General features: G+C 35.7%; 1 protein-coding gene across 4 annotated transcripts; it reads left to right on the forward strand.

The window, feature by feature from the left end:
- The first annotated feature begins 2757 nt into the window (after positions 1–2757).
- On the forward strand, positions 2758–12401 carry LOC115989766. 4 transcript variants are annotated; one of them, XR_004092116.1, is made up of 11 exons: positions 2761–3196; positions 3739–6330; positions 6648–6777; positions 6892–6980; positions 8039–8268; positions 8640–8726; positions 8801–8900; positions 9694–9901; positions 9978–10224; positions 11600–11646; positions 11770–11806. XR_004092116.1 is itself a non-coding variant. In XM_031113625.1 (11 exons), the coding sequence occupies exons 1-11, from the start codon at positions 3110–3112 to the stop codon at positions 11905–11907; spliced, it is 3843 nt and encodes a 1280-aa protein (XP_030969485.1). In that variant the 5' UTR covers positions 2762–3109; the 3' UTR covers positions 11908–12401. The 4 variants fall into 4 exon arrangements, 2 of the variants coding, with proteins under 2 accessions (XP_030969494.1, XP_030969485.1); XR_004092107.1 differs by having other exon boundaries at positions 11592–11646; positions 11770–11800; XM_031113625.1 differs by having other exon boundaries at positions 2762–3196; positions 9978–10104; positions 11592–11646; positions 11770–12401.
- Positions 12402–13492: the final 1091 nt, after the last annotated feature.

The following is a 13492-nucleotide window of genomic DNA, read 5'->3' on the forward strand; positions in this document are numbered from 1 at the left end:
AGGATACGCTCATACGCCATAAATAAAAAACTTAAAGATTAAAAACAAGCCACGTCAATACCTAATATATTTCTATCTTACATGCATCTTTTAGTAACCTCCCTTAGCAAACTCATCACCCAATGCCCTTGGCAATGTACGACAAGGGGCCATTAGAAAGAAATGGTGCTAAAGACACCACTAGAATCTGAGAAACTGTCGACATGTCAAAATCGCCACCACAAACACTTGGAGGCTAAATAATTTTTTTTTCCTTTCATTTTCTATTCTTAATCTCCAATGTCTATTTGAATCCGTTTCGTTAGGCATTTTGGGAGTTTATAAGAGTGTTTTTAAAATCTAAAACTTTGTTTTACAATCACAACTTCTCATAGCATTTTTACAAATGTTTATTTTAAACTTAAAACCCCGTTTTTCCACAATTTATAAAAATACAACCTTTATCTCTTGCTCTTGCTCCCTCCAACCACAACATTTTTGATTTTATTAAAACCCCGTTTTTCAACAATTTATAAAAATACAACCTTTATCTCTTGCTCTTGCTCCCTCCAACCACAATATTTTTGATTTTATTACCGATGTGAGAGTTTTTTATTTTATTTTTTTATTTATTTTTTATTTTTATTTTTATCTTGCTCTTTGTTTTGTGACTAATGAATGTATGTGTATTTCATATGATTGATAATAATTGGATAGATATATGGTTATTGGTGCATGACTTAAATTTCTCTGATTTTACTGTCATGGGTTTTGCTAAGATCTTCTTAATGTTTCCTAATTACTGCATATTACTAAATTGGACCACTACAAGGATTTATTTTTTCTGCATAAGCTTGTGAATGAAACATCAAAGAATCTAGGTTAAGAAAAAGTTTGGAATTTTCAAATTTCACCCAAGTATTTGCGATGATGATTTTGACACGTCAACAACACATCTTAATCCCTTATGGTGTCTCTTGCACCATTTCTAATGGCTCATTGCCATTCGTTGCCAAGAGAATTGGACAATGGGTCTGCAAAGCAAGGGGGTCAATCTCGTACTGGAGGTTGTACCGGTTTGACTAGTGGAATGATATATTTCGGTATAAGTTAATACTGGTGTACCGTTTCAGGTTTACCGTTATTATATATATATATATATATGTATGTATGTGTGTGTGTATTATAATAAATATAAAAGTTTAAAATAAAACATTACCTCAATTTAGAACAAATTATTCATGATTTTAGACTTTAGCATCAATTAAAAGAAAAAGAAAAAACACAATATAAAAAATAAAAAGCTTAATTTTTTTTTTTTTGCATACTAAGAAAACAAATAATACTAATAAGTTAATGCAAGTAAGTTACCATTCCGCCCTTACAAAAATTCAAAAATTATAAAACTAAAAAAAAAAAAAAGCTTTTTTTTTTTTTTGGTACTGGCTAGTACGTGTAGTACCACCTAGTATTGCTTGAAATTAGCTAGTATGACCGGTATTTAAACCGGTACGAAACATTAGCCTTTCGATACCAGTATATGTACCTGTATGGTACATATCGGCCGGTACTAGTATGATATCGACTAACTTGCTGCTAAGTGAGATTGTTGTTGTTGTTTGGTTTTAACCTAAGCCCTTATTTGGAAGGAGGTAATAGAAATGAATGAAGAGAATAATTTTATAATATTCTTTCATTTCCTTGTTTGGAAGTTTTAATTGAGGGAATGAAAAGTCTATTTCCTTATTTGGGAGTTTAAGTGAGAGAGAATGAAACGGGTAGGAGGGAACACCCATTCCTCTCTATTCCTTTAAAATCTCAAATTTTCATTCCACCCGAAATTAAGATGAATTGGAGGGAATGAAATCAGATTTAATGAATTTTTTACTAAAACTCCAAAAATACCTTTATATATTCAGCCATTTATTTTAAAATAGGGATCTAATAGTAATATTGTCATAAAATGATTCCATTCCTTTCCTTCTACGTTACTCCCAAACAATGTTACTTACATTTTATTAATTTGCATTTCTTTATTTTAAAACATCCAAATAATGTTACTTAATTCTATTCCATTTTTTTTTCCATTCCTTTCCCTTTCTTAAATACATTTTATTTCATTTCATTCCATTACTTTTTATTACTTTATGATCATTTCATTCCATACTCTTATGAACTCCCAAATGAAACTTTAGGTATTTGTCGAGAGGCTTATAACTCAATTAGTTTTTTTGACGTTTTTAAAAAAGCTAGAGTTCAAATTCTTTTTCTCTAATTATAACTATTGAATTAAAAAAAAAAAAAAAAAAAAAAAACTTTAGGTGTTTTATCTATCACGTGTCATCCTTTCGAATAAAAATAAAAGAGAATGATAGGATTTTTGACAGTGTCATAGCCGAATCTTTAACTTACTTTCAATAAATAAGATTCTTAAAAGAAAAAAAATTTTCTAAACAACCCAAAAGATTTTCCCTAAATAACATGTAAATACTATCACATACCAAATGAAAAATAAGAGCAAAGTGTATCTCTGATTGTACACACTTGAAAAAAATATCTACCTCGATACTCAATAAATCAATACGATCAAAATTCCATTATCATAGAATTATTCTCCTCTCTCCTCAGATCGACAAATTGACTGACATTCAAGTCTGCTCTCATTAAAAAAAAGAAAAAAGAGGAGAGAGAAGACTGACATTATAGTAGTGTTTTTAAGTCCCATTTAAGCCTTCATAATTGTATTAACAACTATAATACTCCCATATTTAAAACATCGTTACTGTAAAGACTCCAAACCTTTTTTGACGTACAACATCACATAAATAAAATAATACAATATTGGGCCCACGCTACATATATTTTATCCTTTTTCCAATCTATATGAAAAGGCCTATATAACATATAATATCTGTGAGAGTAAGACTGAAGAGTAACGATTCTGTTTGTGTTGTGAGAGTGTATATATATCAATATAAATATATACTCCTATCTTTCTTGGTGACCAAGCTACGCCCAATAGAAGCGTCTGTTACTTTGTGAAACACAATTTTCCTTTTATTACTCTCCGGATTTTTCTCTCTGTACCCTATTCATCTTCTCCTCCTTCACTGATTGGAGCACTGTTTCAATGGCAATGCCGGCGGCTGGTCGAAAGAGAAAGCGAAAGAGAACATTTGCCACCAAAAGAAAGCTTTTTGTTGGTCAAAGAGTAGAGGTCATACAATGCCGCTTTTGTTTTACCTTCATCAATGCTTTTTTCTTGATTGATTTTTGTTTGCAATACATGGATTGTGATTTTTCTCGGTCTCTTTACTTTTGGGTGTCTGTTGTTTTTGTTTTTTATGGATACCCAAATGAGTTTTCAGTCGTAATTGATTATGGTTTTTGTGTATCGTTTATTTGATTATATTCTTAGCTCGGTTTAGGTGTTTGTTGATGAATTTGGGTTTAATGCCGAGTTCCCTTGTATGCTATATTATTGATTGTGGCTACATTGTACACTGTAATTGTTTATTTTTACTATTATTGTCCATGTATAGCTAGTTTGTGCTCTGTTTGGTATTTATGTAATCCTTGGATTGGGGTTCTGCATTGTGTAACCAAGACTTTAGCTTTGGGGGTGTTTGTTTAATGATACCTTTTCTAATTTTAGTGATCAATTAGTTGTTGAGCCACGCACTCATCATTATTTGCATGGCTATGTGTTGGTTGGGAAAATCCAAGTTTTATGTGTAAAAAAGTTATGAACTTTTGCAGGTGAGGAGTGAGGAAGATGGGTTTCAGGGCTCTTGGCACTCTGCCACTGTCATTGCATGTTATAGTCAAGGTCGTCGTGTCAAATACGAGAACATCCTACAGGATGATGGGTCTAAAAATTTTGAGGCTGATGTGCCTGTTTCACCTGTATTGGATGGCATTGGTTTTGCCAATGAGAACTGTACTTATCGTGGGTGTATAAGGCCTTTGCCACCTCTTGTTGAGTTTAAAAAATTTGGCCTTCCCTATGGACTGTGTGTGGATGTGTTTTACCAGGAGGCTTGGTGGGAAGGTGTGATTTTTGATCACGATGACGGTTCACATACAAGGAGGATTTTCTTCCCAGATTTGGGTGATGAATTGGAGATGAGAATTAACATGTTGAGAATTACTCATGAGTGGAATGAGGTTACGGAGAATTGGCAGCGCCGTGGGACTTGGTTATTTCTTGAGTTGATTGAAGAATATGAGCAGGAGGGGGGGTACCTTGGTGTTTCTGTGAAGCAAATTTGGTATGACTTGCGGGATAAAAATGGTTTTGAGAAGATTAAGGAGTGGACCTGTATGAGGAAAGATTTGTGGAAAGAGTTGGTGTTGGAAGTCATTAATGAGAACCTAAATATTATTATAAAAGATGTATTTCAGGTTTTGGTTTGTTCTGGGGGCTTGTTTCAAGAAACCAATGGTGTATTGGAGTCAGCTAGAACTGCCGTTAATGTTGATATTAGCCCTGGAGCAGATTTGGACAACTCTCTCGCGATTGTCCCTGTCGAGAACTCAGCGTGTAGTGATATGTTGGTTGATGAAGAGAAATGTGCTACAGATGAATTAATTTCTACTTTGGACATTAATGGGTCAGGTATGAATATTTTGGCAGACTCAGATGTACCCTGCCATGGTAAAGCATTGTGTTTGGTAGCTGAGTCTTCGTCTGTTTTACCTTCTAATCCAGATGGAATTTCTAGCACTAATTCTATGACCTTCAGTGAAGATTCTACTGTCATTTCCAATAAGATCAATGGGAAGCTCAAATGTTTGACACGCAGAAAAACTGCAAATTGGCTACCTGTTGGCTCTGATATACTTCCTGGAGCTGCATTCTACCCGGATGCTGTTACTGATTATGCACTTGGGAGTACGAATAGTGGAATATCTAGGAATTCTTTAATTAGTAATCTGCGGCAGCATCTTTCATACCTGGGCTGGAAAATTGAGTCATGGAGAGATGGGCACACACTTAGATTACGGTATACCTCACCTGATGGTAAATTTTATTATTCACTTCGTCAGGTCTGTCAGTATATGATTGGATCAACCACAGAGATGATTTCTTCAATCGCAGATAATCAGAAAAGTGTGTGTGTTTTACACAGTGATCCATCTTCAACTCTGCTTCTAGAACAAAAAGAAGAAAATCAGGATCCTGATTATTGTCATCAAACTGTGATGTCTTCTGAGTCTGATGTATTTAGAGTAAAACCAGAATTTTGTCCTCAAGCTGTTGTGGACTATTATATGCATCCACTAGATAAGAGATCGAAAATGTTGATAGAAAAGGCACGGAAGCACCTCTCGGCAGTGGGGTGGCAGATGCGGTACTCATATACAAGAGGGAAGCCTGAGATGCGCTACATTTCGCCAAGAAGAAGGACATATTGTACACTTCGATCAGCATGCAAATGTTGTCTGGATGAAGGAACTCCTGAAAGTGTTGCTTCTGGCTGTGGATCAATTCAAAGCACACATGCAATTGAGGAAGATGAAGGACAGTTAGGTAGTGATAAATCATCTTTGGCAGCAAGTAATGCACCATCCAGAAGGGGGTCCAGAGAGTCTTCTAGTATATCACAGTCAATCGAAAAAGTTCAGGGGATAAGAAAAATTTGTGGAAATCGAAAGGGTGATTTTTTTCACCTTGCATCCCAGTCTCTTCAAACACAACGCAACTTAAAAGCTATGAAAGATGGCTCAGCAATTGGATTCATAAGTGATGAAAAGCTGAATTCAGAGGATCAAAATGCCGGCCTCCGAAAGTTAAAAAGAAGAAAGGTTTCTAGAGCATTGATAAAATTAAGAGATGATCTAGAAAGTAGTCGCCTTACCCGTGTGCTGCGATCAAGCAAAAGAATACAGAAGGTGGTTCCTCCTAGTACCTCACACCAGACTCGTCGAACTATACTCTCTTGGTTGATAGACAACAATGTGGTATTGCCAAGGGCAAAAGTAAATTACCGTAGCAGAAAGAAAAAGAAACTAATGAAAGAAGGGCGGATTACTCGTGATGGGATAAAGTGCAGCTGTTGTCAAATGGTGTTTACTCTTCCTGGCTTCGGAATTCATGCTGGCAGCAAGTGCCAAAGACCAGCTCTTAGTATTTTTCTGGAAGATGGAAGGTCTTTGTTGGATTGTCAAATGCAAATAATACGTGATAATAAGATGGGGAGCTCCACTGGAGAACTGCCTGATAGAATGAAGGGAAATTGCCATCAAGGCGAGAATGATTACATTTGTACTGTTTGTCACTATGGTGGTGAATTGATTTTATGTGATCAATGTCCATCTGCATTCCATAAGATTTGCATCGGTTTGAAGGTGTGTGTGTATATAAATTCTAAGTACATACCACATAGTTGTCTGAATTCTTTTACTTCTCTCTCTTTAAGATTTTTTCTTTTACATATCAAAAAGATTATACCTATTAAAAAAAAAGATCTTTTTTCTTAGGGATTATGGCCAATGAGCTCTAGCTCAAATGATACTTCCTCCCCTTGTAAGAGTAAGGTGTAGTGTGAACTTGTGGATTTACGACTCACTCACTTTGTGTGTAATTAGCAATAGAAAAAAAAATCTTGGGGATTAAGAGGTCATTGATTTCTTTTGTTGACCTGGAAATTGTCTTGTTTCTGAAGGATGTCCCTGATGGTGACTGGTTCTGCCCATCGTGCTGCTGTGGAATTTGTGGGAAAAAGAAATTTAGAAGCAACAATGCAGATCTAGTTGATGACAGCATACTCACTTGCAGTCAGTGTGAGCATAAATGTAGGTTATTCTTATCTGTCTGTAGATCGTTTTCTGAGGATTGCCTGTATATTATGTTTATGTAAATGAATATTTGACATGTTTCTAATGCTGATTTTTGTCAATTTGATGTAGATCATGTTGGCTGCTTAAAAAATAGAGCGGCAGATAAGTTGGAAAATTTTCCTGAAGAAAATTGGTTCTGCTGCAAAAAGTGTGAACAGGTATCTTAACCCCCCCCCCCCCCCTCCCCCTTTTTTTTTGTAATATAATAATTCGTATCAACAAATGTTGATTTTGGCATTTATTATTTTTAACCTTTTTGTTATGTTCTTTTTTAATTCATATAAAAAATTTGAGTCTTGTGAACAACTTTTGCATCATATATTTTTGGTTTTAGTGGCTCATATGAACTCATAAAGACTTTTTCTAGATCTATGAATTAGCCTCTCAGTTTCTTTTACAAATGTGCAATGCATGTCAAATTTGATGTGGAAACTTCATTTTTTTCTTTATCTTTCTGTTTTCTTGTCAAATTTGAAGTATAAGTTTACATTTGGATTGGCTTTAGTCCAAGTACCAGAAAATCTAAAAAAATTAAATCATTGCATACCCAATCGACCAAAAATAATTTCTAGGGTCAAGAAGTCTCTGTTAATAGGTTTGAAGAAGTAAATTTAAAAGAAAAAATGTAAAAGCCAGAACTAAATTGACTCTGTACTCTCTAGGAAATGCTAGTTGTTTATATGCCAACAGAGGCTAAGAGAAATCAAAGAACATATTTAAATTGATATGCTCTTTCTTGAATTTGACATTTATCTCCTGCTTTATTTTTGCACATGGCCTCTGCTACTCTTGTTTATTGGTTAGAAATGCATTTCTAAGTTGGCACTATGTGGAACAAAGTTTATGAAGTTGTAGGGGCATAGAGGTCTTGGTTCCTTTGCAATTATTTGGTCATGGTTGCAATTTATATTTACAGGTTTCACTTGAAAAAACAAAGTTCATGATGTCATTAATGTAATCTGAGAAGGGGGAAAATACAATGATAATAAAAAGAAAAGGTTTGGGGTGAGCCAATTGAGAGAGCATAAGTGGCTACTATCACTTGTAAGGAAGGACAATAGAATTCAAATCATGTATGATTTTAATTGCAAGCTCATGTTATTTGGTTAGTAGCTTATGTAGCTAGTGTATTTCGCATGATGGGCTTTACTTTAATGATTTTGCTTCTTGGATTTACTGTGTTAGAATTCACATCTGGCACATTTCATTCTTCCAGATATTTTTGGGACTCCACAAGATTTTAGGTAAACCAATTCCAGTGGGTGTAGACAATCTCACTTGGACACTATTAAAGCCTATGACATCTGATAATCATGATATTGAGGCCTTTACAGAGAATTACAGCAAACTTAATATTGCTCTTGATGTGATGCATGAGTGTTTTGAGCCTGTTAAGGAGTCTCGCACCCGGAGAGATCTTGTTGAAGACGTTATTTTTAGTAGAGGGTAAGAAATTCTTTCTGTTTTTTTTTATGTTCATAATTTTCCTTTATGTTGGGAAGCTGTGCATGATTATTCTATTTCATACTAAATATTTATTTACATAATCTGTGACCCCTTCTTGGATCATTTCCATTTATAATAAACTTTGTGAAAAGTACATATGAAAACTTGTGACTTGTGAGAGAATACCTTTCTTATTACTGAATCTGGACTTCAGTTATTTACAACAGCAAAACACCAATATCTGAAAACTGCCACTTCCAATGGCTGCCCCCCCAAATCACCTCCTTTCCTTTCCTGAAACCAGTTTTCAGAAACACAGTATATTATTTTTAAGTGCAGAATCATGATTTCTATGATCTGAAACTTTTCAGGTCAGAGCTTAACCGTTTGAACTTCCGAGGGTTCTATACAGTGCTTTTGGAGAGAAGTGATGAAATGATTTCTGTGGCTACTGTAAGGTGAGTTTCATAGAATCCTTTATTTTATGCTTTGTTCAGTAATGATATTCTGAATTGTTATTTTCCTGTTCCAGGATCCATGGGGAGAAGGTGGCAGAAATACCTCTTGTTGGTACCAGGTTTCAATATCGTCGACTTGGAATGTGTCGCATCTTGATGAATGAGCTTGAAAAGGTAGCATACTTTTTTCGTTTGGAGGGGGGAGCGTTTTGATTGGGCTTTATAATCAATATTATAGGCAACAGTGGTTTAATCAATTATTTTCCATCCTTTAAAATGAGGCCAACGAAATGTTAACATGGTGAACCCCTTTTTGCTTATATAAAATTTCTTGTTGATTTAGGGATTGGTTGAAGAAGTATTAGTCTTTTCTTATTAATTATCAATATATATACATATTAGTTCTCTCTTATTGTAAGTAATTGTTAGCTCTCATACTGCTTGTTTTTAAACAACATTGTTTGAAATTTTATGGTTCAATTTGTTTAAGCATTAGTATTGATCTGTTTGTGGCGATTTGTGTTTGTTGGTTACTGATTTCCATTGTACAGCTATATTGATTAATATTTTATAATTTAGATGTTTGTTCTTTTCAGCTCCATCTTTTCCCAGTTTTTAATTTTTATAAATAGAAATTAGATGGATGGATGGTTGTATCATGTAGAATGTCAACTAACATGTTCCTATAGTTGATTTAACCTTCAAACCACTTATATAGCCTATGTAACTTTGCAGACTCAGGCAATTTCTGTAAATTATCCCAAAGGGTGAGATGTTTATGCCCTTTTTGTTGGGTTTTGTGTGTATGTGCGTGTTAACATGTGTGTGCACTGAAGGGGGTCAGTTAATGGGTTAAGGTTGATCCAAGTGAAAAAGAAAATAATCCTTACCTTTTTCTTCCTTCAGTTTTTGTTGCTGAAAAAAATTTAGTCATTTCTCACTATTATTTTCCATATTTTTTCTTTAGAAACTCATGGAATTAGGAGTCGAGAGGCTTATTTTGCCTGCAGTGCCTAGTGTGCTGAACGCATGGACTACTTCATTTCTGTTTACAAAGATGACTGATTCTGAGAGGTTGCAGTTTTTGGATTATACTTTCCTGGATTTCCGGGATACTGTCATGTGCCAGAAACTCCTAACAAAGATCCCTCCAGCAGAACCAAGCGCAGAAAGAGGTCTCTTTTTAACCCTTCAAGTATCTTATTTAAAGGGAAATATTTCATAATATTACTCTAATATGCCATTTTGCAGGAACCCAGAATAAGACTGTTGGTCTTGTCTGCAGAAATGGTGATTTGGATGTGCCAAGTGTGGTCTCTGAAGTATATCAACTGGAGCAGATTGATGAGAGCAGAATCATGGAACAAGGATTGGTGGTGTATGTCTAAACTTTCACTTCCTCTGTTTATGAAATGGAAAAAAAAACTACAATACACAAGGCATAGCCATCTACAAGGACAGTCAAACTCAGTGCCTAGTATCTCCAATTTAGAGACAGGTTAAGAAAATTAAATGACCAATTTAGAAGTTGCTCATATGTGAGATTCTTTATGTCATACTAATCCAAGTAAATGTGGTTGAATTGGTTGGATAATTTATCTAAATGTCATGGCCCAAGTTATGAGAACCAAAGAGCCAAATCCCAATTAAAGCAATGTTCTGATTTCATTTATTTTTTTCTCTCTTAATTCTCATCTCTTTGTAGTACTGAAGAGGGATGAAATCAGGAACACTGTATAAGAAATGAGATTTTTCACAATTGTAACCATGTTTTGCCGATGATGCTTGTAGTGCACCATATCATACCATGCATTTTAAAATTAATGCTGATATTAAAAGGTAATATCTCCTTTTAAATTATTTACTCACATGAAAGAAAAAATGAATGTGCAAAAACCCCTTCTTGTACTTCTTAACTCAAATCCCATATTATTGTGTCTGGTCTCATAACAACTAATTTAATGGAAGTCCCATTTGGTAAAAAGTTAGACATATTTTGGCCACAGAAAGTTACCGAAAAGTTCAATTTCATTTAGGGGTCATTATCTTATGCATTCATTATCATGTATAAATGTTGATATCCACAACAATTTATGTAAGTAGTTTATTGAAGTTGCATGTGTGATGTTCTCATGCATCAAGCATTTTATTCTCTTACAAACTAAGGAAATTCTGGGGCTGGGGAATTTTTCCCCACGGTGGAGACAGGTGGTGGGGTGGGTGGCATCTAATATCCGTGCTGCTCTTCTTTAGAATTCTCTTGTCAATGGTATATTTCCCAGATCGTCTTTTACCATCCTGCTGTTAGTTTGTTATCCTTTACATTAGACTTGGCTGCTTGAGGCTTGTTGGCCATAGAATAGGAGAAATCCATCTCAACCCTGAGCCCATTTTTACCCACTACCTTGTGAGCTGGGTGGACACCATCCAGCTGGTAGTTTGGTGAAATCCATATCAGACCCAAAAGGGCCAAAACCCACACCAGTCTTTCCTTCCTATTCTACACAATGCTCCTATTAACACCACAGAGTGTAGAAATTCCAGTCTCTCCAAAGCAAAAAACCAAAATTTCCTACCCTATACCAGCATACCTGGCAGTTGGTGAGCACAGGAGTGTTTCCTTTTATCTTTAATTAAATTCTCATTGTTCCTAGTTTGGTGTGTGTGTGAGTTTCTTGATGTTCATCTAAAGCAATTGGGAAATGCACCTTGATCATGGTGGTATCTAAGTTCTTCAGAATCTGATTGAACCTGCTTTCTTTTTGCCTTTATCACATAAAATTGTCTTTGTTTTCTTGAATCCTGTCCGTTATTTATATAAGTGGAGTTACTGATTGTGTAGCTGACCACTGTAATTTTTGTCAGTCCTGCAGGCACCAATGGAAATGGTAGCAATAGTCCAGTTGATATGGTTGTCAAGGTATTTTTCCCTGTGAACAAACCAAATATTCCATAATTGTTCTGTACTTCTTACTTTTCTGATCATGCTTTTTCTTTTTTGTTCCTCCAAAACAAGATTGTTTGACTCGCTTCTTTTCTGTAGGTGGACCAACAGGATTGTCTTAGTGAAGTCAGTCGAGAGCGCTTGCTTGACGATGACAATTTTAATAAAGGATTCAGAAGAAACAGTAATACTTTTTTCAAGTGTTACAAGCGGAGGGCATTAGCCAGCAGAAGTTGAGTTTTGTTCCCTTTGCCCAGACAGCTAAATTGACTGATCTAAATGTATCAGCGTATAAAATGAAAATAAGAGCATGGAAGATTTTTGGTGCAGTTAATAGAATTGGTCGAGGACCTCAAATTTTGGTTTGCAAGATGTGTAGATTCTTCCTTGTACAGAATACATGAGAAGACCTTGGGTTTCTTGGGTCTCAGGTTATGCTTCTTTTAATGTATAGTTAAGGGAGATATAGCAATAGAGCTCACTTCTAGTTGCACAGAAGGTTGCGCGGTAGAAATGTAATGCTGCCTTATTTATGCAATACAGCCAAATATATGGAAATTAAAAACCATGTTTTTACTTATCTTTCATCTTAATGATAATTTTCCAGGGGTGGGATACTGAAGTTGATGTTCCAGTCTCACAGCTAGTGTAGGTGTACACTCTCTCGTCTGATAACTCACACACCATAACATGTACTATCTTTTCACCTACTTTCTTTCATTTGTCCTTTTCATGCTTTTCTTCGTGCTGAAGAAATCTGGTAGAAAAATGCTATAGATTTGAAAAGGAGGAAATCATCCCACAAATTCGTGCTAAACTGTTCAACTGTTAACCATGGTTAATAATATATATGTTTACTTTCTTGACGAGATAGATGTAGTTCCAGTCCTCAATAGTTCAGAGTGGCCGCCACAATTTTATAAAGCTTTTTCAAATGGTGCAAGTGCATGCCTACCCTTGCTTGCTATAATGAATCACCACCGCCTGGCACTGGTAGCTCCCTGCAGCTTCACTACGTTCAAATCTCAGGTAATAGTGTATGCCAAATAGGGCTGTTCAGCAGCTGAACCTCACCGATGGGCCTAACCGATGTCGAACTGCTCGAGCCGCTGCACAGGGACTTTGATTGGGACGGCAATGGTGGTGGAAGCAAAGGGGTTGTTTCTTGTCATGGTTCGTGTATTCTGACAGTAATCGAACCAGCCGATGTGTGTGTATGTATATATGCGTGTATGTGTATAAATATATATGATTAAAAAACATCGTGATATGACTCATTTTTGCAGAACTCTACCTCTCCTCTCTCACAGAAAAAGAAGAGATAAAATGAGTGACTAATCATAATTCAGAAGCAGGATTCGTGGCAGAATTCTTAACTTGCTGTTCCTCAGGAGTAACTCCATCTGCAGGAGGGCAAGACTCAGCAGGAATTTCTTCCTTTGTAGGCATAGTAGCAGCAGCAGAAATCTCTTCTTCCATAAGAGCAACCACAACAACAATTTCTTCCTCTGTGGGTGTAGTAGCAGCAGCAGGAACCTCTCCTTCCATAGGCACAACCTCAACAGCAACTTCCCCCTCTGTGGGCAAGGTATCAATAATTTGAATATTTTCTGCCAAGGGTACATCATCCTCAGCAGGAGCAACGGTGTCAGTAGGAATTCCCTTATCCAAACTCAGTTTCGGCAAACAACAAAATGAGAGAATGATAACAAGAAAGCATCAGAAGCTTAGGAAAGAAAGGAGAATGTCGTCAGGAGCACCAAGCAAAAAGTAAAAGAAAAAGAAAAAATGCAAAGAAGAGAACAGGAGGAGGTGAGAATAT

Source organism: Quercus lobata, chromosome 1 (assembly GCF_001633185.2).
Source record: "Quercus lobata isolate SW786 chromosome 1, ValleyOak3.0 Primary Assembly, whole genome shotgun sequence".
In the NCBI taxonomy this organism is placed as follows: domain Eukaryota; kingdom Viridiplantae; phylum Streptophyta; class Magnoliopsida; order Fagales; family Fagaceae; genus Quercus; species Quercus lobata.